The sequence below is a fragment of the Pezoporus wallicus genome, unplaced genomic scaffold, assembly GCF_028554395.1.
Source record: "Pezoporus wallicus isolate ANWC-B61680 ecotype Strahan unplaced genomic scaffold, APGP_CSIRO_Pwel_v1 contig_11153, whole genome shotgun sequence".
NCBI lineage: Eukaryota > Metazoa > Chordata > Aves > Psittaciformes > Psittacidae > Pezoporus > Pezoporus wallicus.
Genome location: NW_026639099.1, coordinates 949220 through 977161, shown reverse-complemented (window position 1 = coordinate 977161; position 27942 = coordinate 949220). Strand labels below are relative to the sequence as shown.

Genomic DNA, 27942 nt, shown 5'->3' with positions numbered 1-27942 from the left:
TTGCCCAGGTTTGGGGTGGTGGGAACACACAATCCCAGAGTGGTTTGGGTTGGAAGGGAGCTTAAAGCTCATCCAGTTCCAACCCCCTGCCACGGGCAGGGACACCTTCCACTAGAGCAGCTTGCTCCAAGCCCCTGTGTCCAACCTGGCCTTGAGCACTGCCAGGGATGGGGCATGGAACATGCAACCTGATGGTCTTTGGTTGGTCTCCTATCCCGGCAGTGGGGCTGGGCAGGTGAACGGGCGCCCCACCACGGGCAGGGTCTCCCCACACCTCCCCTGGGTGCTGTGATGGGGAGAAGGGGACTCACTCACCCACCTCCCCAGGGCAGGGCAGGGCAGCATGGGGGGACCAGGTGGGCTGCCCGGCCCCTTGTTTGTGCCTGTGCGGGGATGCGGAACCATCTGCAGGAGGAGGAAACGCTATAAAAAGGCCGAGGGGGGGACGTCCTGGCAGGAAGCAGCTTGAGCGGCCACCGCCGGGGCTCAACAGCCTTTTCCTGCCTTGCAGCAAATCTCCCAGCTGCTGTCCCTGCTGCACCAGGGCCAGTTCCAGCCCAAAACCAACCACCGCGGAAACAAGTACACGGCCAAGAGCGGCAGCAGGTAAGGCTGCGCTCAGCCCTTCCCGTATCCGTGCCCCATTCCCCTGTGTCTCTGCTGCCTCTGCTTCAGCCCTGCTGGTCCCAACAGCCTCCCAGGGCAGCAGATAGGGCAAACCCTCACCCTGGGTTTGCTGACCAGAGGCCGGGGTCATCCTTCAGGGGATGAATGTGCTCTTCTGGTCCTGGCTCCCTGTTGGTATCCAGGGCTGCTCCTTGCCTCCTTCCTGGGGAACCTTTGGCAGCTCCTTCCTTACTCACGTGAGCACCTCCATGGCCACAAACTTTCTGCCCATCCTTGCTAGGGGAGCACTGCTGTGTTCAAGCATGATGGAGAGGTGAACTCATGAGCACATCATTGAAGGCAGCACCATAAGGATGAGTTTTAGCATTGCTCTGAGTACTTTCTTAGATATACTGTTGCCTGTTGACATGAATTCAGGACATGTGTCTCAGGGCCAGGAGGTAATTGAGGGAGACACTGTCAGTAGGGGTGGGAAGGACTGAGATATCCCAGCTGTGTGCTGAAGATGTTCCCAAAGACAAACTATAGCATTCCTATTAAATTACGCTGTTGGCGTCACTGGGTGAATGCTCTTGAGCACATGCCAGGGCTTCATCACTGACTTGCCACGTCCCCCCTGTCCCCACATGCCCAGCACATGGGCAGACACAGCTTTTGCACCCTTCTCATCACCACCTCCATCTACTGAGGATGATGAGGAAGAGCTGCACTGAGCTCTGGGGCTGCTGGGGCTGGGCTGTGATGCTCCTCACCTGGAGCCTGAATTCAGCTCCCCTGAGCTCACAGGGAAGAGCCAGCAGCTGTTTGCTCAGGATACCCCTGCAGAAGGATAAAACCCCCTCTGGGACAAGATGCGAAGCACCCAGCACCCATCCAGGACCCATTTTGCAGAGGACCTGCGGCACTCCTGACCCCAGTGCTTTTGTTCATGTGTTTGTTTCTTAAAAAAGCCCATAACCCCAAACCAGGCAGCCCCAGAGCTCGTTAAGTGGTGGGGACTGAGATGATGGTTCCTTCGGTGTGAACGATGCACGGGGAGGATGCCCTCCGGGTGGCTTCACGGGGGATAAAGACAACCGCGTTCAAAGGGGCAGTGCTGGGGTTGCGCTGTGTCCCTGCAGGGCGGCGGGGCCGGACGCTGACTGCCTGAGCACCAAGGACAGCGGGCACGGGGAGAGCGAGGCCGAGGACCGGGACTCCGAGAGCGGCTTCGAGCTCTCGGTGCAGCAGCTGGTGGGAGAGGAGCTGGAGACGCTGCTGGAGCCGCAGGCGGGTGAGGAGGCACCGGGGGGGCTGCTCAGGAACACACCGGCACCATGCAGGGGGCGGAACCGGCTGCAGGGGGCCAGGGGACAGCGCAGCTCCCGGGGTGGCTCTGGCAGTGCAGGGGCTCAGGACACGCGTGGAGCCAGGCTGAGAACAACGGGGCTGGTTCAGCCTGGAGAAGAGAAGCTGCGTGGAGACCTCAGAGCAGCTTCCGGTGTCTGAAGGGGGCTGCAAGGATGGGGGAGAGGGACTCTTCATCAGGGCCTGAGGGACAGGCCAAGGGGAATGGCTTTAACCTGCCAGAGGGGAGACTGAGATGAGCTCTTAGGCAGAAGCTCTTCCCTGTGAGGGTGCTGAGGCGCTGGCACAGGGTGCCCAGAGAAGCTGTGGCTGCCCCATCCCTGGCAGTGTTCAAGGCCAGGTTGGACACAGGGGCTTGGAGCAAGCTGCTCTAGTGGAAGGTGTCCCTGCCCGTGGCAGGGGTTGGAGCTGGATGAGCTTTAAGGTCCCTTCCAACACAAACCAGGCTGGGATCCTATGAATCGTCTTATGCTTTTGGTACCAGGTAATTTACAGCAAAGGCACTTGCTGAGCTTCACCTCGGGTTTCATGAGTTTAATCCCTCTTGGTAGATCTTTCCTCCTGTGCATGTATCATGAACAGGGACGCTGGGGATGAACACTTCATTAGGGACTGTAGTGACAGGACAAGAGGTAATGGGTTAAAACTGAAACAGGGGAAGTTTAGATTGGATATAAGGAAGAAGTTCTTTACCCTAAGGGTGGTGAGGCACTGGAATGGGTTGCCCAGGGAGGTTGTGAATGCTCCATCCCTGGCAGTGTTCAAGACCAGGTTGGACGAAGCCTTGGGTGCCATGGTTTAGTGTGAGGTGTCCCTGCTCATGGCAGGGGGGTTGGAACTGGGGGATCTTAAGATCCTCTCCAACCCTAACTGTTCTATGATTCTATCAGCTCCTTTCCAGCTGATTTGTGAGGCTGACCTCTGTTGCAAGGGGATGAAGTGCAGCTTATGCACCATGTGAACTGTTTCCCTCACTCGCCTGAGCCCCTTTGTTTCATGGTCTGCTGGGCCATGCAGAGTGAGAAAGGTGAAGCTGCCCTTGTCAAGCCCCTCAAGCTGTTACATGCCCTTTGAGCCCCATCAGGCTCCTGTTTCCATCCAGGCTTGCCTCCTGTCACTGGCCTGTTGCTCATTTTAGTGTATCTTTATTGAGACGCAGTGACCAGAACTGAGCACAATGTTCAGGGTACATCTACACTGGCGGTATAAGGAGGTCTTCTTGTTTCTGCTTCATTCGTATCCTGCTTGAGCCCCATGTTGTTACCAGACTGTTCATGGTAACTCCCAAATCCCTCTTCTGCATGGTGGGAGAGTCATCAACACACGGTGTGCTCTTCCCTGTGGCAATAATCCAATAGTTGGTGACACAGAAACCCACCAGCCACTTTTTGCTATGGCACTCAGTGCTATTAAGTCCTTCAGCAGCCCTCTGATTTATGACGTTGGGTGTTCCAGTGGCACTGGGTGTTTTAGTGGCCTCAACACCAGCGCCATCCACTTCTCCACATCATTTATCACTGTGTTGAATGGATACTCTGGCACTTCCTAATGACCTCCCTTTGAGGGAAAGATTTATTCCTACCCTTGCTTTGAACACGTATTAGTCTGTAACAGAAGCTGGCTGTTAATGCAGAGACAGCCCAGGTCCCTGTGAGCCTGGCTGGTGCAAGCTCAGGTGTCCTCTGTCAACCAGGACTCTTCACCCACCTCTTCCAAAGATGCCAACAAATCTGCAACTTCCCCACCTTGCAAATGTCAGTTCAGCTCAGCTCTGAAGAGCACTCAGCTCTCTGCCGGGTCTTGCATGTAACGATTGCTGTGATTCTGCCTGCACCGCATTCACCTTCACACACCTAAAAGCTCCTGTCACAGTTTCTACCTTCCCTTCCTCTGATCCCGTATTCATTTGAAGCAGTAGTTAACCAACAGCAGCTAACAAAGCAAGCAATTTCGTATCTGAGTTCCTCTGGCACTCCAGGGTGAATCCCATCTGGGCCTGACATTCTCTACATGTTCCTTTTATTGATTTGTTCTAAAAATCTCTTCCACTGGCATTTCAATTTGAAGGAGTTGGGCTGACTCATGTCCTGTAGCAGGAATTTCATTGTGGAGCCTCTGTGCTCCTCCACAGCAAGAGGAGCTCGTTGAGCATTGCTGCTGTGGTTGTTTTGATGCCAGAGCTGGGCATTTTCTGTGCTCTTGCGTGGCAGAACCACGCTGCTGCTCTCTGTTTGCCTTCCTGCTCTTTTATTCTAACAAGGAGCAAATGAAGGAATGGCTGGGTCAAATAAGAGCTATGAGCTTCCTTGGATGTAAAGGTCCTGCAGGCAAAAGCAGGGAGCAAACAGGTGCCCTGCTCCATCTCCACCATGGGTGTATTGACATGCATCAGTCCCAGTAAAGGAACTGGTGGATCTGCTCAGCAGATCCGGGCAGATCCAGTCCTGCCCAGCCAGGTAGCATCCCACCAGATCTGTGCTCCAGGGAGGCATATCCATGAGGTGGCACCTCCCATGCTTTTTGGATTTGATAGAAAAAGAACCTTTTCTCCAACTGACTGAAATTTCACTGACCACCAGTGCTGAGGCTGTGCCCTGTGGCTTCCTGCCCGTGCTGTAGTGCTGGACATGACCGAAGCCCTGGTTCAGTGGTGAAGAACCTTAACCATGAGCCCAGATGTTCCCAAAAAGGCAACAGAGCGCAGACGACGGAGCTGCTGGATTCCTTCCTCCTCTCCCAAACATAAACAGAGAAGTGGACTTGCATCCTGAGAGGGGGAGGAAGGAAGCATTGCTTGTGCTCTGGAGGACCAGAGCAGCTGGCTGAGGCTGTCTGGGCCTTTGTGCTATTCTCAATGGGGGGAACTGCACGAGTCATCTGTCCCAGCCAGCTCTTGGCTTGTTTATGCTGCAAAGCATCGTGCTGTGGGGTGAACTCTCAGCACTCAGTACCATGTATTACCACCTATCCTCTACCAGTGAAACAGTGCTCACAGCAGCAGATGAGAGAGAGAACTTTATTGATTATAAAAACAACCCCTGCTCACAAAACACCATTAAAGTAAGGCAGTAAAGTTATTGGTCTTAACATACCGAATGACAAGGTTTCATGGCCGCATGACCGTGAGTCCTGACTCTTCCCGCAGTGAGCAGTCTACTGCTGTGCCCTGCACCAAAATATTCCAGAAACTCAGTGGCTTCTTGCAGGCTGAGAGAACTGAGGATATTTTAGAGCAAAACCATGGGAATTCAGCTTGGGAAATCTCCTACGGAACAGTCACTGCGACTGAAAGAAAACAGGGAGATTGCGGAAAGAAATCCTGGAGTTAAGCAACACAAAAGAATTTTGGGCCTTCAGCTGAAACAAATCTAAGCAATGCATCTCTCCTTCCTGGGTTTGAAGCCCAGCTCTCACCCCCATCCTGCCCCAGGACACAGTTGTTTGTCAGAGAAAAAAGACTAATGACTTAGCTGGCTGAGGAAGGAGACTTGTCTCAGTGATTGAGTAGACCTGGACTGAGGACCACACGTCCCAGGCTGTGGAGGGTATTGATTATCTTCTGGAAGCAGCAGGATAAGTGCATCAGGATGGGGCCCCTCGTTTCAGAGGTCACTTTGTAAGTCAGAGCCACGTAATTATTATCATGACACCATCTGATTGGGACTGCTGTGCTTTGTGAACAGACATCAGGGCCTTGTTTTGCTGCTCTTTGTCTCACAAGCCTGGAGGTCACTTCAAACCTCCCAGGGGTTCCAGGTTACACGTTGGAAATGCAGCAGTGTGGGGCTGGAAGGCAGCATCTGTGCACTGCGTCATGGAGTCTTGTTTACCAACTGCAAAGCTCTACCTTAAAAACAAGAACCCCCATTTCCTTCCCTGCTGTCTGATGAGGAAGCTATTCCAGGCTCACCCTGCTATGGGGTCCTTCCTTTAATTTCCCAGTATATGTTTATTAATGGACAGTAATAATCACTTCTTTTGCCAACACTATTTTAAGCATAGAGATTTCCTTTGTTGGTGCTTAACTCCTCAAAATACTGATAGGTTGCAGTCGGTTCCCTGGTGAGCTTCTGCTTCCTTAGGCTAAGCAACCCCTACCTCTTGTGGTCTCAATCACGTAAGCCTGGGCCCATTCCTGTTTTCATCTCAACACTTTTCTCTGTGCTTCTACCATTGCAGATCCTCCTTCCTAAGGATGGATAATCAGATTTCTATGTAATATCCCTAACCAGATCTTGCCAGACCTATTAACAATACCAGGGCTGTGTCTTCATGCCAACAGGGAATACCTTGACCAACACACTATGATTTTGGGGCAGAATCACATTACTGGTACACTGAGCCTGCAGCCACCACCCACGCCAGCTCCCACTGCCCATCTGTTTCCAATTGATGAACGATTATTTTATAGCTCAGTTTTCTGTTCTTAGTCTTCAACCATCCAGCTGTGCATTTTATAATCCAGAATTTCATTCTACTTCTGTTACTGTTTTCACAATAACCCATTTCTTTTCAGTCTCAACATGCCTACTTAGGAGCAAATTCCCACCCTAGAGGGGCCCTTCAGGGAAGTCCATAACTGACCTTCTCTCTGGCCAACACCTCCCCCTTGAAAGCTTTCCATTGTTGTCTCCCCTTTAGCCAGTCCTGACCCTCACTCTGCTAACCATTTAGTGAAGTGTCACTTGAGGCTGCAACAAATGAGAAAGCAAAGTAATCCTAATGGTTATTGTATTTAAAAAGCAAAACAAAAATCCAGTAGATAGAAACCAATTCTGGTTGGTTTGTTTTTTTTTAGCTGCTGGTTTGAATGATGCTGCTGGTAGCTTATCTCTAGACCTGTTCACAATCAGTCTTCTCACAGCTGGTTTCAGGAAGTCTCCTTATTTTGCAGTATTATTCCCACCCCTTTTCTCCCATGGTCTCCTCTACTCCACATCTCACTAGCAGTCCTTGTTCTCACTCCCTGCAGAGCTGGCCCTCAAGAGGCTGACGGCTGCTGACCCAGCATGGGTGGCTCGGCTCTCCTTGCCACTCACCAGCAGTTACAAGGACAACGTCTTCTCCCCTGACTCTCTGCATTCACCTCAGGATGAGGAAGCTGCAAGGCAGGAGAAACCAAGGACCTTTGAGACCTTTGGCAAAGGTGCTGGGGCTGACTCGAATGCTGCTGGGACAAGGCTGGCCAGCACCTTCCTTTCCGAAATGAGCACCCTCTTTGAAATGATTTTGTCCCAGAAGGTCCAAGTCCACAATGAAACAGGCTCGGGGCTTCTGCGGCAGCTGTCGGCACGTGGGAAGAGCCTTGGACTGGAAGATGATGCTCCTGTTCTGTAGGCAGCTTGGTGGCTGTGATAAGGAGATAAAGAGTCAGACTTCTTTCTGCATCTGGGGTGCACATGTGGGCTTTGACTGTGTCACTGTATTACCTGTGTCTACACTGATCACAACAGGCATATTTCTTCCTTTGTTTCACCCCATCGAATTTCTCTACAACTGATTTCACCTTGTTTACTTCCCTTCTACCTGCCCATTCTGGCATTTCCAGCTTTCCTCCCCTTTCATCCTCATCTTACACTTTACTTACCATCACACTCAAGTCACACAAGAGCAGGAAGGCCCTTTCCTCCCAGGGCAGGCTGACTGAGGGGATGGGCTTGTTAGTTTAACCACAAGCACAACCCAGTCAGCTACATCCATGTGATCACGGACTGTGCACCATGGACGATGAAATACTGCAGTCCTGGAGTCTGCAGCATGCTGCAGAGTTGGGCTCCAGGATCTCAGTTCTTATTTAAATAAAATTGTTGGTTTTTAAACACTACCATCTCTGGAGCAAAGTGCAGTGTATCTGACATGATGATATAGCTGCAGAAAGCCTGTAATGGCATCTCAGAAAGAGGAGATCTGCCTCTTGTCTCCCACTGATGTTTTCAGCTTTTGTGGTTCTACAAGTGTGAACTTGGCGTTCTGTAAAATGCCCCAAAATCAGCACTGGCATCTCTCCTATGGCTGCACAAGGTGCCTACAGCGTCTTTCTCCATGCTCTCTTTTGAGGCCATTGGATTTTGGAGCAAAGTCCTTGCTCAGAAGCAGACAACAGATGGCTGGAGTCTGCCAAAGGTAATCTGGGAAAACAGAAGCGTGAAAACGCTGTTTTGGAATAGTCAAGTCACAAGTTTCAACCATACTACAGGTTTTCACTTTGACCTGTGTGTACGTGAGCTATAAGACAGTTTTAGGCTAATAGAATGTGTAGGAAAACTAAGGTACAGGTATTAGTAACAACAGAAGGAGCACACAGGTCTTGTTAACCATGGGGATTTGTACTTGCAGAGGTTGGAAAGACAACATAAGCATCTGGAGTGCATCTGCAGGCTTACACAGCAGTGCATGGATGGCAGGTAAGTGCTTCTGGATCATCCACACATGGCACTCTCTTCTGTACCACAGTCTGTGTCTTCCACCTAGGATACGAACCACCAGAATACATCTGGGGTGTGTTGGCAAAGCAGCTGTACAAGTGAGAGAGTCAAGCTACAATAATGAGGGTAAGCCATGGCAGCAGGACACAACAGCATTGCTTGCAGAGTGACTACAAAAGGGAGGCTGAGAAGAGCTTTCCTCCACCACAGTGCAGGGTCAGCAGTGGTTTATACACACTGCTTGCTTCCTTCACCAGCTCTACACTGAAAACACTGTCCTGGCTTCTCCACAGATGCTGCAGTTCACAACACAGGTTTATCCAAAGCTGATCTGCTTGTGGTAGGGCTGCTACATCAGGTGTCTTTGGGTGGTATTTTTGGCTTTTGTTTTACTGTTAAATTTAAAAATAATAGGAAGCACGACCCAACAGATGTGATCCTGGAGCATCTCAACTGTTGTACCTGTGTTTCTTGCCATGCAGCTAGAGGTGACAGTCCCCTTCTTTTAGTGTGGACACATACGAGCCACAGCAGCAGACAACCATACAGGTAATTTAAAGAAGAGGAAATGGGAAAGTTATCCTTTCCTGTTGGTCTTGGGACCAGATGACAAAAGCAACAGAGTAAGATTTCCCCAGGTAGACTCCTTAAGTATCCCAAATACCCACTGTTGTATTTAGAGACTCCAAAGTGATTTACAGATCACCCCATCTTTGGCAATGAACTACACTGATGGGTTTGCTCCAGCCTGCTTATGCTGCTGCGCTGCTAACAGAAGTACCTTGCTGTTCTGTTTCACAAACAAAACATTGCACCAAAACAATGACAGTGAGCCAAATTCTAACTGAGAGGCAGCTGTGCAAACCACAAGGGAGGCAGATCTGTGACTGTGAGGAGCTGGAGCCCTGTGGGATTCCTCTGCATCTTGGGAACACATACAGAGGACAAACACACCGCACAACCTTGCATCTTCCTCTGGAAATTTACTTTGATGTGCCTATTAAAGAACACAAAATACACTATAATAAGCAGGTTAAAAAGGAGACAAATTCCTCTCTCTCGGTTCAATTTCCTGATTCTGCAAACTATTTTCAACCCCCTACACAACCCTTACTCTGTCCTGACCAAGGCGTAAGCATGCTGAGGATTATCACAGAATAGGAAATCCACCCGAGGAATTTCCTGCTAATTGTATCCTGCTTGATAAAGGAAATGGTCTAAGAAAGTTTGGTCTGAGCAGAAAGAGAGACCAGACTAGAACAATCAGATGTGTTGAGCTCTGGCTGTGCCCCTCCCTTTGCTGAATGGAGACCACAGCAAGTTCAGGATGGGGCCATTGCCTTTGTTTTTCACAGCCTGATCTACACAAAGCACCAGAGCACCCTGGCTACAGGAAGCGGGACAGTTTGTACAGATGCCCTTGAACCAGTTTAAACTGGTGTGGACAAATGTCTTTTTTCCAGATTCAGCTGCCCCAGTGGAAGGAATTATCATACCAGCTGCTTGCCACTGTCTGCCTGACAGTGGTGGCTGCCCGCTGGGAGCATCCCTTATCCACTCCAGTGTAAATGAGCAGGCGTGCTTAGCAAACACACACAATATAAATTCTGAAGCAAACCTGGCTTGTTGTGACTCAAAGGGGTGTACCCATGGGAACAGCTCACTGCCAGAGCTGAAGGAATAAGAACTGGGGACCAAAGGACACTGAGAACAGTGCAGGATGCCTGAGGCCAGCCAGTACGCTCACCAGTACAGGTGGATCCATAAGCCATATCCCACAAAATCCTGTGCCCTAATAATAATTCACTCTTGCTTGCACAGGTCTGAAAGCAAATTAAACTGCCACAATGGCAATATAGAGAGAATCTCAGACTATGGGAATAGCTAGCCTTGAAGTGAGATCAAATTGCCTCAGAGGGTGCAGGCCAGGCCCATAACAAAGCTAGCTGCCAGCAACACCATATGGTGGCTTGTAAACCTCACTGGGGGACTACGTGCAATATTCACAGGGCTACTGGAATGACAGCCCTAGACCACATCACTGTGGGATGGTGGAGCTCTATACAGAACTGTAAGAGCATAAAAAATGTCCTTGTATTGGAAGGTAGGGAGACAACATCGTGGAGTAAGAATATCACAAGGTTTATTCTCAAAACCTTGTTATTTAAAATTGCCTCCTGTTCCATTAACAGCCTTCTCTTTCCACTCACTGCCAGCCTGCTTCCAGCTCCACAGAGACTAAGAAGGGCTGCCTTCCCTTCTGCCTGCTCGTTTCACTTACCTACTGCACTAGTAACAGCAGTGGTGGGGCTCCAAGCACTGCAATTCCAGTGGCCTTGCCCTATTTCCGAGGGCACGGCTCCATCCTGCACCACCGAGCATCATCATGTGGAGTCCGTCCGCGCTCCATGAGTGGGGCAGGGTTAGGGCAGATTGTCTTGGCTGGGTGGTGTGGTGGCCTACATGCACAGGCTCAATAGCCCAGAAACTGGGGCTAGAGGAAGAGGCTCTCATTCCAGAAGGGAATGGATGCTTCGTTTGCACATCTGAAAGTACATTAAACCGAGATATTAATGACACATCATTCTATGGGGAATGGTTTCTCTGTAGACACATAGAATATCAGGTTGGGAACTCAAGGATCACCTAGTCCAACTCTTCTAGGCAAAGCATGACCTAGACTAGATGTCCCAGCATGCTCCACTTCAGCTCAACTTGGAAACAGCTGGTAAGAAGAAGAATGAACTGAAATTGCTCCCTTCCCTTCAGCAGAGGACTCCTTTTTGCCATGGTTCTCTGCTACCCTTCCTCTGGCAGTACAGGCCCCACTTTTATGGGTTAGTTCCCCATGCAGTCCCACACACCCGTGTCCCCTGCTGCCCCTGGTACCTTCCACCTCCTCCTGTAACACTCGAAGTCTCTCCTGAGCGCTCCTGTTCCCTGCAGCAGCTGACTGCTGGTAGTGTCTCATTGCTTCCGCCAGGTTCTGCTGCACTCCAAGGCCCTTCTCATAGCAAACACCCACGTGGTACCTGCTTTGGGCATCCTAGCCACAGAGATAGCACAGCAATCAGCCCCACACGATGGAGAAGTGATGACAGCACATGAAAAGAGAACAGAGAGTCTTTAACACCTACTTTAAAGTTTACTCCTTTATCCCTCAGACCATATCTTCAGTAATTTAGTCCCTTCTCAGAGCACACAGTGAAGCAGAATTTCTTACCAGCTCCCTCTGACTCCACTCCTTCCTATCCTTTTCCAATAGGAGTCACTGATTTCCCTTCCACATCCAGGTCTGTGTCACAGGAACAAAGGAACAGCTGCCTCTGCAGAGCATCCCGATTGTCTCAGGGGTCAGAGCTAAGGGGATATGGGCAGCCTTGACTGCACCCACATCCTGATCACACCCAAACTCTGAGCACGCCCTGTGGACTGCCCAACTACAGTTCACACTGAAGTCTTGTACAAACATAACAAATGCCACAGAGGTACTTGCTGCCAAGGGTTGAAAGATTCCCCTTGGTAGCAACAGGTCAGCAGTGCACAACAGTGCATTACTGTCTTGCTCAGCCCCACTTGATTATATTCCAGAAGAAATCTCAAGCAGCAGAAATGAAGTCAAGTAAATAAGAGCTAGAGAAAAAGCACCTAAAACTACTAAAGACAGGTAACTGCTGAGAAGGAACTAGAAAGCAGAGGATGTCACTGTAAGTGTGTCAGTGAAGCCAAACCCAAACCTGTGATATGTTTACATGTTGGCTGTGCACTTTATCTTTGAGACCCAGTGGGAGAAAAAGGATCTCACATAGCATGAAAGCAAGATGATGGTCCTGAAGACACTGAAAAGGCAGCATGGGCTAGTGGTCACACAGACCTTTTCCAGCAAAAAGCCAGCAACAGAACTTGAAGTGTGTGACTGTCAGAAACATGATCTAAGCAGGGCTTTGCAAATAAAGAAGGAAAAAAAGCAAGTAACAAGTTTTAATAAAGCCATGAGAAATGAACATATTGCAAGTGTTGCTGTCTGAGATGGAGCTCGTAGAGGCAAGTAGAGAACTCAGTGAGTGGGTGCTTTGTAAAATGTTGCAAGTCTCAGCTTATGACAGCCATAAACTTCTCCAGAGATGAGATAAACACGTTGAAGGATTGGCACTTCAGATGTGACAAGAGACAGGGTGAAATAAGAAGCATTCCAGTAGCCGTCTCTCAGATGACGAACATCTCTAAGAAGAGACCACAAGGAGAAGCGATCCCCAGATTAGCATGGCATAAGTGACTGTGATATCCTTTGACATCTGAAGGTCAGACTCAGTTCTATAACCCTTTTCAATATGTTTTTCTATATTCTATGGTTGCACACACAGAATAAGGGAGGATAAAAAGTGGTAAGCAAAGTAGAACGCAGCTCTCTGAAGCGCTGTTGTATTTGGAAGAACACTTGTCAGAGCTCTCAGCTCTGAGAACAACAACCTGAAAGAGAAACACTGAACCCACGACTTCTTGTGCTTGTTTTCCCTTTCTGGAGTTGTAGCTGAATGGCGCTGTCCTTGCTTCACCCATATCCAGTGTTCTTTTACCCAACTAAACATAAACTCCTACTCCAGGGTATTGGGAAAAGAACGTACACATGGTCTATGCTCCCAGAAGAACGTGTGGGGGGGGCTGATGCACAAGCCTGTCACCAAAGATGAGGCTGTGGTACATCCACAGCCAGCATTCATTGGGAAGCAGAGACAGGGAAAGACGACTGGGTTCTGAGAACCATCATGGCTGTGACCAAAACACTGACCTACTGAGGGGCACCCCCGGGACCTGCAATTACCTGCTAGATTTCTGTTTTCTTACAAGGCCTTCAGTAAATGACACTTACTGTTATACTGAGCAGCATCCACATCTGAGGTCAGGCTGGAAAAAGGAGTCGATGATGCAGATTACGAGAGATCTTTAGCAGATTTGGAATTAAATCTTGTTATCATGGTATCTGAGCTGCTGTGGCCAAGTGCATTCTGAGAAGTGGGTGAAAACCGAGGTGGCAAAGTTTGCAAGTGATGTAATGTCACTCAGAGTGCTCAAACTTACTGTCAAGAATTAATCAGAGAAGATCTCACAAGACTTGAGAGTGGACAACACAATCGCAGAGGAAAACTTACTGTTGACAAATGCCAAGTAGTGCTTATTGAAAGAAATTTGTGAGTCACTGTGACAGTTCCCTGAAACCACCAAATCACTGCTCAGTGGCAAGCAAAAGGGCCAATAATATTAGGAATCATCAGAAGGCTATGCAGAACAAAGCAGAGGATCTCATTATGTCAGATCCCTGGCATACCTCCATTCTGAGCCCAGCTTTAGTCCAAGCATCTTAAAATGGTCAAAGAAGACCAAAGAAAAAATAGAAAGACTGACAAGCACAATGAAACAGCTTAACTACACGGAGAGACAAACTGAACTAGCACTCTGCAGCCTGCGAAAGAAATGACCTGGAGAAAACATACTAAAGGGGGACAGAACCACAAGTATTAGCCAGAAGAAAGAATAGCTATTCATTATTTTCCATTGCACAAAAGCTGTGGGAACTGAAGTTAAAATGACCAATTCTTCAGAAAAACCTAGCTATTACAATGCAGTGCAAGCTGAAAACGAGTGAACAATGTTGCAGTGCTGTAAAGAAACAGAAACCTGGCTGCAAGACGTGGGATATCATTCTGCTGCTCCCCTAAGTGCTGCTGCGGGTTCAGGAGCAGGATTATGCCAAGACTGTGCCACTGCCCATCAAAAAAATATGCTACCAGGGGAAAGTGCAAGCAAGAAAATGATCTGGGATCTTGACAACACGAGGCGTGAAGAGAAACTGCAGCAATGAGGGAAGGCTGAATGGAGACTCGAGTATGTTAAAGGTTCCTGCAAAGAAACAGCAATAGTCTTTTCATCCTCTCTGCAGAAGGCAAGAAATAACAGGCCAATTTTGAAGAACAGATTTGAGATAGACACAGCAAAGTTCTCAAAATGATACAGTAGTGCAAGAATTTGACTGAAGAGGGTGTAGATGCTCCATTAACAGGAATCCTGTAAAATTACGCTGGATGAATACAAGCACTGGTGCTGTAAGAACTACTCCAACCCACTAAGACTGTTCCTATATTCATGTTTTGTAGGGTCTGTGCCCCAGGGCCTCCTTCCTCTCCAAGATGCACCAAGGCTCCACACTGTCTTTTCAGACTTTGTAGTAAGATCTTGACACCTGCTCCCATTTCCAAGAAGCCCTGAAATCTGCCATCTGTAACCTGCAGTGATCCTGAACTGAGAACAATCATAGCTTGTAGAGGGATTACTTACACCGTTCTTCGCTGCCAGCAGCAGGTACTTTAGACCTCTCTTTTCCTTAGGTTGCAGCCCCCTCATGTAGAATACTCCAAGATACGCCTGTGCCTGCAACAAAGCCACATGGTAGAAATCAGCCAGGATTTCCCCCCTTCATTTTCTTTTACTGATTTTGCAAGTTGCTCAAATGGTGGGTTACTGTGGCAAGATGAGGGTGCCAAGTACCCTGCTTGCTGCAGAGCCTGGGGAGAGAAAAGGGGACTGTCCTAGAAAGAATCAGTCTGACATGGTCAACACACAAAAATCACATTGGATCTACAGAACTGCACTATAGGTGCAGTTAACATCACCACAGTAACACCTTACAACCCAGAACCTAATTTCAAACTGTACTGTGGAAGTCAGAGCCAGAGAACAGCTCCTACTCGTGAGCTGTCCGTAAGAGACAGCAGATGCACTTCCTGGAACAGTGTGCTACATGAGGTACAGTCACTGCCAGAACGACTGGCGTTCGGCACACAAGATGGCACATGCCTAAATGCATCTCCTGAAGAGTGGGAAAGGAGGGCAGGCATATCCATGCAGATGAATCATCTTGACAAGTCACAGATACAAAATGAGGATCTGTTCTTATTTAAAGCATCTCATGGAAGTTCCTCCACCCAAGCAACCTGTATTCTCGGAATTGAGAGGAGGTGAAACACAGAGCTACATTTGCAACTGTAGGTCAGTCTTCCTAAGGCAGTGGTATGATCTAGGTGTCTGATCTAAGAGCCCCATTAAAAAGCTCAACAGCAGAACAGACAACCAACACAGCTGACACAGTGGGTACCTAGCTGCCCCCCATGTGTAGGCAGGGCTGTCTTCCATACTCTATTATAAGTGTAAATATATTGGAAGGATTTTGCTTCCACTCCCACAGATGCTGCTTTCTAGGATGTCTAGGTTTAAATCCTTTAAACAGGGATCTCTGCTGGCTCTCTCCTATGAACTCCCATACTGTAGACACTAACCTCTGTAATGCCAGCCATTGCTGCTTGCTCCAGGAAAGTCACTGCCTTCTGATGCCTGTCCCACTCATTTTCAGGTCTGTGGCATAAGAGGTATCTTGCGTAGCGGTACTGTGCCATGGGGTGACGGCTGCTGGCTGCGTGGTAGTAATATAAAGCTGCCTGGAAAAAGATAAACACACTTGTGTGTTTATCAGGTAATCTATGCCCTCAAACATGACATGACTCCCCTCTGGCCAGGATAAGCGTAACCTCTCTGTCTAGATCTATCACCAGCTGGACACTTACCCCAGCAGCTCTCCCACACTTTCCTGCTGAAGAGCATAAGATTGTTCAAGTGAGACAGTGAACTGCAACTATCTGAGAGCCCTCTAACCACACTGCCTTCTCTAGTCAAAACTCCCTGTGTTGAAGAGGCTGGCACTGGGTCAACAATACTCAAGCTTACTGTGTGCTAAGGGGGATCTACACAATCACTCGAAACAAGCCTCTTTTGCCTCTTTCCAGCCACAAAAGATGCTGAGTACAACCAGCATGCACTAGGTGGCAGGCTGTAGTTAAGGTACCCAAACACGAAGGCTCAAGATGTACAAATCCCTCAGATGTGGAGTGGTGTTTTAAATACAGCAACATGACAGGTTTCTCCTTGGTACTCTTCTGGGTGTTAGTGGCATAGGCTGAGTACCTATGAGAAGACCTCAGCAGCTATCAGAAAAGAGATTTCAGGAGCACATCTCTGAGGGGATCTGTGATGCTGAAGCCAGCACTGTAAACCAGCACTCTCTATTATTTCCAGCATTTTCTAATGGACTTCAGAGGCTGTCAAACCCATGCAAAAGGAGAAAAGTGCCTGTGTACCCAACAGAGACCACTCTCCTGCTCTGTGCCGCACATACACAACCCTACAAGCAGTGGATACCTTTTCCAAGTCCTTTTCCGTGCCTCTGCCATGCTCGTAACACAGACCCACATTGAACTGGGCTTTGCTGTACCCTCGATCTGCTGCCAGTTTGAAGCAGGTATAGGCTATCCTGGAATGGCCAGCTCTCATGCTTTCAATCCCTGAGAAGAGCACCATGTGAAAAGAGGGGAAAAGAGCATGGACAGAATGAAGCCTCACATGCAGCAACATTCCCCACAGCTACTTGGTCTTCCTTTGCCCATGCCAAGTGCTCCTTGCCATGTCCAGCTGGCTCAGCCACCCTCCTGCCACAGAACCAAAGTTTCCATACGAAAAATGGCAGCATTGCCTTTCAGGAATTTTTCTAGGCTCACTGCAACCGAGGATAATGGGCTAACACAATGTATAGTTTGCACAGAAGCAGCTCACTTTTCACTGCTGCTGCTAGTGGTGTGTATATAGGGCAGAGCCTTTTTTCTTAGGTCACTGCATCTTCCTTCGTCTCTTCTTAAGAGTTGCAATTCTGCAACTGCTTTTTCAGCTTGCCAGGAAGCCTGAGATCCCAAACAATAAAAAAGGATAAAAGGAGATGACATCTCATGCAAAAAAGACAGAGATGGCTTAATTTCCAACTACAGATGTCAGAACAACAGTGCAGGCTTCAACCAAGCCTGCATTTAAATATGCTGACATAAATCAGGTGGCAGGATGGGACAAAGGGCAATAAATCTTTCAAAGCACAGTTGAGTGCTGAAAGGAGGCTTCAGCTTGGGTATAAGCCATCTCTGCTTTCACAGAAGACCTGCAACGATCTGGAGGTCCTCCAAAAAGAGAAATGTGTGGTTTAAGGACACAACAAATCCAAGTCCACATTACCGAGGATATTCAATGCAATGGAAATATCAATCCGGAAAATCTGCTGCAACTGGAAAGCAGCTTCCTCCAAATGCCCTCGCTGGGCTGGGTCACCCTGAGGAGTTAAAGCAGCAAGCTGTTAAGACAGCAAAACCATACAAATCCTGTAGGAGATTCTTAGAAACAAGCAGTCAGACACACTGGTACTGTACTATAGTTATCAAGAGGGTGATGTAATCTGCTGTCATGTGTCCATAAAAAACCCCTCCGTGTCCTACACAGCCATCTAGTTAGGGAAGCTGTACGGACACTGCTTACCTCCCCTCAGGCCAGGGAGCTTGCCTTAGCCTCTCAGAGAACATCATCAGACCTGTCAGAATTCAGCAAATACCTGATATCACTCCTAACTCCCCCCTTCAAAAGTAACGCTAACCCTTGTTCGTTCTCCCACATCACGTCAACAGCACAAACAGGCACTGATGTATCTGTATATGCTTTAAACAATTCAAGCTGAGCCCACACTGTCAACTTACCAACCACTGCACATGCCTAATGAAACCCTGCACAGCAGAGACAATGTCTTTTCTTTCTCAGTAACGAACAGTATCTTCTACCTCAGCACAGCTCTGGGAGGTCGGAGGAGGATAAGCCTGGCTGTAGCTTCCCAGCTTGCGTACAAAGGTAGTGCCATCGAGCGGCAGCAGCGCACACTGCACACGAGCTGAGGTGCCTCCACGCTCGGGAAGTCATGCAGCAAAAATGCCCCTTGTCACCCAACAGCTTTACTCCTCACCCAGCACTCAGAGTTGCTCACAAGAGGACAAGACATGGACCGACTCCCCTCCTCTCTCAAGACCTGCCCCACGACCTACGAATGAGCTACAGACTCTTCCTAAGCCCCCCCAAGAAGTGGCACCTCCCAGGATGGGCAGCTTGATGGTCACCCCCTCAGCAGAGCAAGCAAATGCCTTTCTGGGGTGGGAGCAGAGTCATTGCACATCTAAGTGAGGAATCTACTCCGTTAAACACCCAATTTGCTCCCTGCTCTGTTCATTGTGTCCTTGAGCAATAGCTCAGCTGACTGATTTGTAAAATAAGGATTGTCTGTACCCAAGACTGTAAATTGCAAGGAATTAGCAGGTTTAATCACAGCAGGAACAATAACATAATTTATGGCCTTGTGACTCTCAAGCTGATGCACCCTCTTCAAACCCAAAGTGTTTTCCTCTCTATAACAGCCAACAGCCAGTCCTGATTTGCAGCTTTAGGCAGAGTGACATTACCTTCTCCAGTCATGGGTTGTCTGGTAAAAACCAAAATAGCAACCACATGTAATCACCTACTGAAAGACTGCATCAAAATGCAAATACACAGGAACAGACTGGTGCTGTTGGAAAGGGGTTTTCCATTTTGTTTCAGCTCTTCTCTACTAGCAGCCCTGTTACACAGACATCTTAAAAGGATGGGGATGCCAGTTTGTAGCTCCTGGAACTTTGCTCTGGCTAAAGCAGAGGGCAGCACATCACATCCCCCTTTCTCCTGTCCTCCAGCTGCACAGGGCAGGAAACAGTGAGTGGATTGCTCAGGCTGTGCTGGGGGTCACAATGAGATGGCTTCCTGTAGGGAAGGGGTCTCAGGTATAGACAGAGGGTGTGAAAAATCAAAGTATACCTTTGCATGGTGGAGAACTGGCCCCAGACTGGAGCTCTCAGGGATGTGGAACTCTCCTGCATTAAAAAAAAAAAACAACAAAAAGAACAAGCAAAAAAAAAAAAGCAGGGTTAAGCAATGCTGTACCTTTGCCTCTTCCTCCTCTTCCCATCCCCTCTATTCCATAGCTCTTTCCTAGAGGACTGATCGCCCACTCAGTCAGGGGCACTAAGAACAGAAGGAACACCAACGAATTCGACCTTTGTACCAAAGCAACCAAGTGCTACACGATTACAGTCCTATAGCCTGCAGCAATAATACACCTCCTCCAGAAAGGCCCCATTCTTGATATGAAGCCACCAAAAGGTAGAAAATCTCCTGCTTCCCCTCAAAGATTATTCCAGGAACTTGCAATTGCTGCTTAAAGCTCTGTGCTTCATTTCAAATTAAAATACAACTGGTTTCTGCTACCAGGCACTGGCTTTTCTAAGCTTTTTTTGCCTCTACTAAAAAGACCATCCTCCTTTCGAAAGCCCTGATATGACTAATCAATCCCTCTTGATTCTTTCTGGGATTCTAAACAGACCCTGCCCTGTCCATGTCTTTCAACTGAAGTACCTTTCTGCCCAAGTTGATGAATTTTATGACTTTCTGCCACTGTTCCTGGAATTTTTGACATTGTTATTGAAGTGTGAACCCTCTCCCCAGGAAGGGTAGAATTGCCTCCTTATTCACGTTCATACCTGCCTAGTTTGCATCTCTCAGAGCTGTGCTCCAATTCCCATTGCTCAGGGCATTGTACCCGCAGGTGCTTTGCCTCCCTAGCTCCTCTTCCAGGTAATTTCTTTCCAGGTACAGTTCTGCTTGTGCAAGGAGATAATGATTCTGGCTGCACCGGATGCAGGCTTGGGTTATCACCCCAATGTTCCCCACTTGCTCATTGCTGCCCTCTCAGATAAGGTAGCACAACCATGTGTTCAGTCACTATCTCACCAGTTTCAAACAGAATTATCTAATGAAAACATCTCCAGCAAGAGCTAAGCCACCTTGCTCTTAACAGAATTGGGCTGGAAGTGATTACACAGGCATTTACACCAGCTACTCTAAGAGGATGGTGACCTCCAGCAAGGAGGACGAACAGGCGAGGGCTGACTGAGGCCAATTATTTTTAACCTGAATCACCATAAGGAGCTGGATCCCACCAGGCACCTAACACCAGGTGCTGAAGCCTGGATCACTTCAAGCCAGTGCTGCTAACACAAGAAGTAGCTATGCTCTCCCCATGTTTCCCTCTCAAGCTGTGTGGCTGTAGAGCAGGGAGCTAATATGAATAAACAACCATTATCAGTCCTTCCAGGGGCCTGATCCCTTGATTCCTTGCACTACATGGCTACACAAGCACTTGTGCTGGCAGAAACAAATGTGCAACAGGCAGGGTTGCTTCTTGCAGTGCCTGCAGCTTCTTACAATGCACATGAAGCTGTGGCCTGTGTTCCAGCTGCAGTTTCATTATTCCCAGATAAACAATTCCCCTTTGGCTGTATTAAAATGTATGTTATCTGAACAAGCCCCACTCACCCAACAAGCAAGGTCGCTCTGGCAAGCATGATTTCTAGTCATAATTCCACCAAAAGTAATGTAATCTGTGAATTTATTAGTTAGGCTTTACATTTATTTTGAGACCAGGCATACAATTGTCTGCTCTTTCTCACTGAACACTGTCTCTTGCTCAGTTATCTCCCTCATGATGTAATTTGTGTTCTTTTGCTATAGGTACAACAGCAAATTCCACGAATTTGTTTCAACATTAGTACATTCATGCTTTCAAGAAACTTTACTTTTGGCACAGACACCTCCTTCTAAATCAGAGACTCCTCAGTTACTGAGAAAACATGGTGTAATTTGGACAAACCCCATGAACAATAAACAGAAGCTCATTCTAAATTCCATCAGCCTGTGGAACTGTCTCATCTCCCTCTACCAGTGGAACCTTCTCCTAACCCTAATCCCAGTAATCTCCCCACATTATGAGTTACCAATCCCAAAGAGCATAAAGTCATCTAAAAGAAAACACAGGGACCAACTGATCCTGGCACCCAGTTCCATCTCCCGAAGGAGTAGATTAGTGAATTCTCTCAGAATTCACCTTTGAGGCTGAGCAAGCCACGAATCAAACCTCTTCATGGATATTGTGACGTGTAACACTTGCTTGTTTCAGAGCAGCTGCCTCAATACCAGACACAATGTAAACACAACGCTTAGGTTCCTTCAGTAGAAAAGGAAAATAAAAGCACCCCCTCAACAGCAAAGAATCTCATCGCACTTCAGCAGAGCGCGACAACTAGCTTAGACTAGAGAATCACAGAATCCCAGGCTAGTTTGGGCTGGAAGGGACCTTAAAGCTCATCCAGCTCCAACCCCTGCCACGGGCAGGGACACCTTCCACCAGAGCAGCTTGCTCCAAGCCCCTGTGTCCAACCTGGCCTTGAACACTGCCAGGGATGGGGCAGCCACAGCTTCTCTGGGCACCCTGTGCCAGCACCTCAGCACCCTCGTAGTGGTGAAAATTAATCTTCAACCTGATGTTAGTTAGTACCAGTTCACCCAACTGTTTATTTCTTATTTCTCTAAGAATGCTCAAGCTTCAACACCACTTCATAGGAACCAGTCCTTGAACAAATTCATTGCTATACTGCACCCACAGAACCACGTTCAGTCATCCTTAATACTATATGTTCAAAGCACACAAAAGCTGGGAATACCACAGCTGGAATTTTCAGTGCAACTTTATTTCTACTTCTTCAAACACACGCTAGGATCTCACATGACTACACATCCTTTTTTCCATGCAATCTTACAGCTTTCAGTGTACCGGATGCCCAATGTGCACATATTCAGCAGCTAACAAATATTTTGTATTTCCCCACTGTTCATCCTGGACTAATCAAATGTTGCTCAAAGCTAGCTCCAAATGAGGAATTAATAATCTTCTCATAGCCAGTCTAGATTGCTCATCCCAAAACATCCGAACACTTCACAAGAAGGAATTCGCAACAAGAGCTGGACCAAATCCAGGATTTCTGCCTCACAGAAAATTTTAGTGCTTCCAATTGGTTTTCATTGTGCTTTGAAATGAAAACACACTTCTGCAATGTCTGTAATCTCAGAATTGAAATAATGAATTTTACAGTTCTGCCAGGGGTAAAATACAACTCCCCAGGGCAGCATTCAGCTGCTGTAACACGGAGACTGGCTGTAATCACCTGTTTGCTCACTACGTGCCTTTAACTTCTGGCAAAAAATCTTTGAGAGAGGCAGGAATTGCATGAAAAAACAGGATATGCTCATGCAGACAAGGACTTGCTGATAGTCATATCCAGGATGCTATTTAAAGCAAGTTTTAAATGAATTTCCCAAAGTTTGCTCTTTTTTTCACACTAAAAGTAATAGATTCTATCATATTGTGTTATGTTAAAATTGGAACAGCTCATCTGCAATGCTGGGATGTTTGGATCCATCACAAAGATCTTTGCCACTTGAGGTAATGAAGTAGCTGACAGCAACTGCAGATTGTCACTGTATATGTAGACCAGCACAAGCAAGCCTGGAAATTAACTGAAACACTGAAAGAAAGGGTGAGGACATGGAATTCTTTCCAGAAGGTTCTTTTGCTATTGCTGGCAACAGCAAACTGGAGAAGTGAAGGTACATTCTGCTCCATTCCCAGTTCTGGAGGTCTGTTCTTTAATGGCAAGACTTTGCTATCAGATTCCTCTGCATCATCTGCCAGGTGTCTGTCCTTCCCTTCCTTCTGCTCACCCCAGCTTCTTGCTGCATTCTGATTTAGCCAGCCTTATTCTCTTTTGGTTGCTAAACACCAGCAAAAAGAAATCCTAAACCTTAGGCAGCTTTTTCTGTAGAAAGCAAAACACACTGTGAGAGAAAGGACTTCACTTTAAAGCTTCCCTTTAAAACTTTCCATGGGAAGATTCCCAGCACTTCCCACATTACACAACCATGGGTTTTTTGAGGCTCTTCAGTGACCATTACTGAATCTTTTCACCCTGACTTTCCTCAATAAATTGCCACCAAATGGATGCACAGAATAATGTGAGAATGTAACCTGAGGACTTATGTATTGAGCAAAATCAAATTATTTCTGACATATATTATCTCTGACAACTGACAGCTGTAGATGCTTGGGCGGAAAGGGTAAGGAACAGGGATTATAAAGTCACGCTCTTCCTGGCAGAACTTTCCAGCAATCAGCTGTTCTGCAGTCTTCTGAGCAGGAGGTTTTGGCTGGACCAATTAAATCAAATTGGAATCTGTAATTTTACCTAATCATTTCTAGGAACCTATTTATACTTCTGGCCTGAAACAATGAGTTCCACAATTTACCTGTGTACTGACCAAATATGTGCCATCTTTTGCCTCTTTTCAGACTTGCTACCTGACTCTTTCTGTGCTACCTATTAGTATGTGTAATATGAAAAATATTGCCCCATTTCACCTTCCCACAACACTTTTAGTTTCACAGAGCACTAGCACACCCTCTGCCACTTCTTTCTTAAGAAGAGTCTGACTCTATTTGTATGTCATTGTCTCCTTGTCATCATTTTCTATGCCATTGTTGCTACTGTTTTTAAGACACTGTCTTTTCCTTAAGCATTCAAGATGTGGCTGCATCACAGACTCACTCAAACCTACAATACTGTCTTTCCTCAGTTCCTTCCTTTACAATAATTAACATTTAATTGGCCTCACTGCTGCTGAGCATTGACTTAACCTTATCAAAAACGTATCCATGGTGTCTTTAAATGTTCCCTCTGCAATATAATTATTCACTTGACACTCCTCATTCTGTATGTGTATTTAGAGCTACACTCCCCTGCGTATCCTAATTTAACCTACCTTGGGATTAGCCTGGGTTTAGTTCTCGTGCAGTTTTTTGCTCTGCCTTTCAGATTTGACTGTCCTGAATAATTTTGTACCATTTGCTCCTTCTGTCTCCTCACTCATCACCTCTTTTTTTCCAAATCACTGCTGACTGCTGAACAGGTTTAACCAGTTCTGTTCCAGTTATGGTTCTCCATTGTGATCACTATTTCTTGTACTTACTAGCCCAAGAGTAGCCCCCCTGTCTTCCCTCTCATCAGCTTTATTTCTCCAGGTAGCTTGATTTTAGCTCCTGGCTGAAAGATCTTCAGAAAGCTAAAAGCTGGATAATCTTGCTCCACATTCCCCTTGACTTCTCCAAAGAACTCATAATCGATTTACAGCTCTCTTAAGTCTCTGCAACGGAGCAAGATGGCCTCAGAAATGGCTTCCTAAATCCTTCCAAGACCTTTGATTCTTTGATATAGCATGCTCATCCAGGTATCTGACATTTCTATTCTACAACACAGTTTCTATCAACTTAGAATTACCTTTTTTGCAGTTCTGGGCCTCAAACAACCCCCCTTTTTAAAAGCCAGTGTCCAATTTGTCAGTGTTCATTCTTCTGGCTGTACAAGAGATTTAAGCACTGGATTACATATCATCATTAGAGGCTCAATGATTTCATTGCTTCTGAAGAACATCTTAACAAAGAGCACATGGCCTTAGTGACTTGTCACTGTTCAATTTATCAGTTTGCCTAAAAGCTCTTCCTATTGACTCTCAGTAGGAAACTGTTTGTCAGACACAGACACACGTTCACTCCTGAACGTTCAGCTGTGCCAACTGAAGGCACCACTGTCTCCACTTATTCCCACCACATCTCCCAGAGTCCATGTCCAGTAATCTGCCAGTGAGGCAGTGTGTTTGAGTGCTTCTTAATATGCTCCAGGCAAAAGCAGATGGGTTAAACAGTCTAATTGGCAGTTTAGGTAAATTAACCTGGCTGTTTTCCTGGAGCTAATTAGGAAACATGGAAACAAAATGCTCCATTTGCCAACTGATGGGAATGGTAACCTCTGGCAGGCGATGGGTTTGATAAGCAGTAGTGGGTAGTAGCTTAAATCACCACAAAAGAAAGCCAAACATCTGGAAGAAAGCCTAGAATGGGGAACCCCTCTGACCTTTTCTGCAGCATCTTACATTATGTAGCCAGCGTCTGTGGGCTGGCTCTTTTACGTGCCTCATTTACACCACGATCATATGTTGTCCCCCTTTCTACGGGCTCCAGCTTCTAACAGTCTTCCTGAAGCCATTATTAGTGTTTCTTCACTTAGTGAGTAGCCCATCTGATTTTCCTTGATATGACTTTAAATTTAATATGTTGGACTTGCTTTCCCAGGTTGAGACTCCCTATTTTTATAAAACTCATTTTAAGAAGAATGTCTTTGATACCTCCTTCCACTGTGTTATCTACACTATAAGTGCTTAGAAATACATCATCATCTTCCAGGAAGAGAATAATTCCCTTAGTTTCACACCATGTGCAAGGTCTCCCAGATCAATGGTGCCGTATTCTCCTGAATCATAGAATCATAGAATCGTTAGGGTTGGAAAGGACTTAAGATCATCCAGTTCCAACCCCCCTGCCGTGGGCAGGGACACTTTACGCTAAATCGTAATCACCCAAGGCCTTGTCCAACCTGGTCTTGAGCACTGCCAAGGATGGAGCATTCACAACCTGCCTGGGCAACCTATTCCAGTGCCTCACCACCCTAACAGGAAAGAATTTCCTTCTTAGATCCAACTTAAACTTCCCCCGTTTAAGTTTTAACCCGTTACCCCTTGTCCTGTCACTACAGTCTCTAATGAAGAGTCCCTCTCCAGCATCCCTATAGGCCCCCTTCAGATACTGGAAGGCTGCCATGAGGTCTCCACACAGCCTTCTCTTCTCCAGGCTGAACAGCCCCAACTTTCTCAGCCTGTCTCCATACAGGAGGTGCTCCAGTCCCCTGATCATCCTCATGGCCTCCTCTGGACTTGTTCCAACAGTTCCATGTCCTTTTTACGTAGAGGACACCAGAACTGCACACAATGCTCCAGGTGAGGTCTCACAAGAGCAGAGTAGAGGGGCAGGATCACCTCCTTCAACCTGCTGGTCACGCTCCTTTTGATGCAGCCCAGGATACGGTTGGCTTTCTGGGCTGCAAGCACACACTGAAGCCGGCTCATGTTCATTTTCTCATCAACCAACACCCCCAAGTCCTTCTCCACAGGGCTGCTCTGAATCTCTTCTCTGCTCAACCTGTAGCTGTGCCTGGGATTGCTCCTTGTGGCTGCAAACATCTGTCCACAAAAAGAGAACAGCAGCTGGATGTTGTAATCAGGTCACTAAGGCAGAGCAGTACTGGTAAGGCTGATGTCACCTGCAGTTACAGCACATCCCTCCCTGCCTTCAGGAGACATTTTTCCTCCTGTCTCTGGACTCCTGATTCATGTCTCTGAAGTTTTGTCTTTCCACTCTCACCTATGTCCTCAAGGGTCAATAAATGGCTCTACACTTTTTGGCTCCTAGCTCTGCCTTGGGAAATCTCAAAACTCAGAAGTCCTTTCCCCACAAGTATCCTGCCCTGCAGCACATTGCACATACCTACTTCAGCCCAGGGCTGGCTCTCTCCTTGCCCTGAGGGGATGCCTGAGGACTCATTCTCTGGTATAACCTCTGGACTTGGTTTCTGCAGGAAGCAGGACCCCAGCTGCTCAGTGGAACAGCTGGTTGAGGCTTCAGTCACCACTGTAAGACAGAACACAAAAGCGATGTCTGTTTGAGCAGACAACACTGCACTATGTATCATCTACCTAGCATCCTTCTCTGCTCTGACCACAAAACCAAGCAGGAGGGAACTTCACGAAGCAGACTCAGAAAAGAAAATAAAGGTAACGGATGCAAAGTGGGACTGAATCAAATTGTTAAGAAACAGCGAGATTCCCCTGACAGACACCAGCCCTCATTCCTTCCCCCGAGGGCTTGAAAGCTGGTTCTCAGCTTCTCACCGCAGCCCTCTTCCAGCCTGTTAATGTATCACCAGGCACGAACCCTGACCGGCAGCAGGGCCCTCCCACAGCCCCCCCTCCCGCCAGCGCTGCGAACCTGTCTGTTGCGAGGGCAGGGAGGAGAGCCGCAGAGCCCTGTGCTCTCTCCTGGCGTCCGGCAGGGACCTCAGCCAGGCGATCTGCCTGAGCAGCTGCAGAAGCAGCGCACCGAGTGCCCCCTGAGGAAAAGCAGACACAAGTCAAGGACAACATCCCCGCTCCCTCCCTCTGTCCCGCTTCCACGGGCAGCTTGTCCACAGCTCTGTGTCGGCGTGCCCGCTGCTCCCACCCCTCTCACAGCACAAGCTCCTGTGCTGCCAGCACTCCCAACACAGCCCGGGCCCGCCGCTCCTCACCCAGGTGACTGCCTCCAGCACGGAGTAGCGGGGCACCAGGCCGGGCAGGGTCTGCCGCCTTCCTCCTCGCTCCCGGCCATCCCGGGGCCGTCCATCCTCGCAGCCGGGCGCCCTACAACAACCGGGGAACACAACACGGTGAAGGCCGTGGGCAGCCCTCGGCACCCCCCCCCCCCCCCCCCCCCCCCCCCCCGCGGCGCGCTGGGGTCACCCCGCTCTCCCTGCAGGCCCGCACCGCGGGCAGTGCGCAGCCCGGCCCGGCCGCACTCACCGCTCGATGCCCGGCCCGGGGCCGTCGGGCGGGGGCGCGGCGCAGGCAGGGCGGGCGGGGGGCGGCCAGCAGCGGCTCAGGCCGCGGCCCAGCAGCAGCCGCCACATCCCGCCCGCCGGACCATAGAGAGGGGGCGTTGCGGAGCGACAGCAGCTTGGGCCATAGAGAGGACGGAGCTACTGAGGGTATCGGCCGGTCCCGGCGGGGCAGC

The 27942-nt window shown here is 48.2% G+C and overlaps 2 protein-coding genes and 1 long non-coding RNA gene across 3 annotated transcripts in view; 2 read left to right on the top strand and 1 right to left on the bottom strand.

The window, feature by feature from the left end:
* The window catches only part of PCDH12 (protocadherin 12), a 10777-nt gene extending 2979 nt beyond the window's left edge, over positions 1–7798 (top strand). Inside the window, exons 2-4 of the mRNA XM_057413731.1 lie at positions 512–606; positions 1749–1900; positions 6947–7798. Of these exons, the coding sequence (XP_057269714.1) occupies positions 512–606; positions 1749–1900; positions 6947–7311 (612 nt within the window). The 3' untranslated portion in view covers positions 7312–7798. The remainder of the gene's footprint in view (positions 1–511; positions 607–1748; positions 1901–6946) is intronic.
* DELE1 (DAP3 binding cell death enhancer 1) lies at positions 7186–27942 on the bottom strand. Its single transcript, XM_057413732.1, has 12 exons — positions 27732–27942; positions 27461–27572; positions 27163–27283; positions 26662–26805; positions 19155–19210; positions 17505–17598; positions 16647–16789; positions 15731–15889; positions 14733–14825; positions 11289–11445; positions 10681–10945; positions 7186–7323 (listed from the first exon to the last, which is right to left on the bottom strand). Exons 1-11 carry the CDS (start codon positions 27836–27838, stop codon positions 10689–10691), a joined length of 1443 nt encoding a protein of 480 aa, XP_057269715.1. The 5' UTR covers positions 27839–27942; the 3' UTR covers positions 7186–7323; positions 10681–10688.
* LOC130601573 (uncharacterized) overlaps positions 26837–27942 on the top strand; it is a 33758-nt gene continuing 32652 nt past the window's right edge. The window contains exon 1 of the long non-coding RNA XR_008972703.1: positions 26837–26948. This is a non-coding gene — a long non-coding RNA (uncharacterized LOC130601573). The remainder of the gene's footprint in view (positions 26949–27942) is intronic.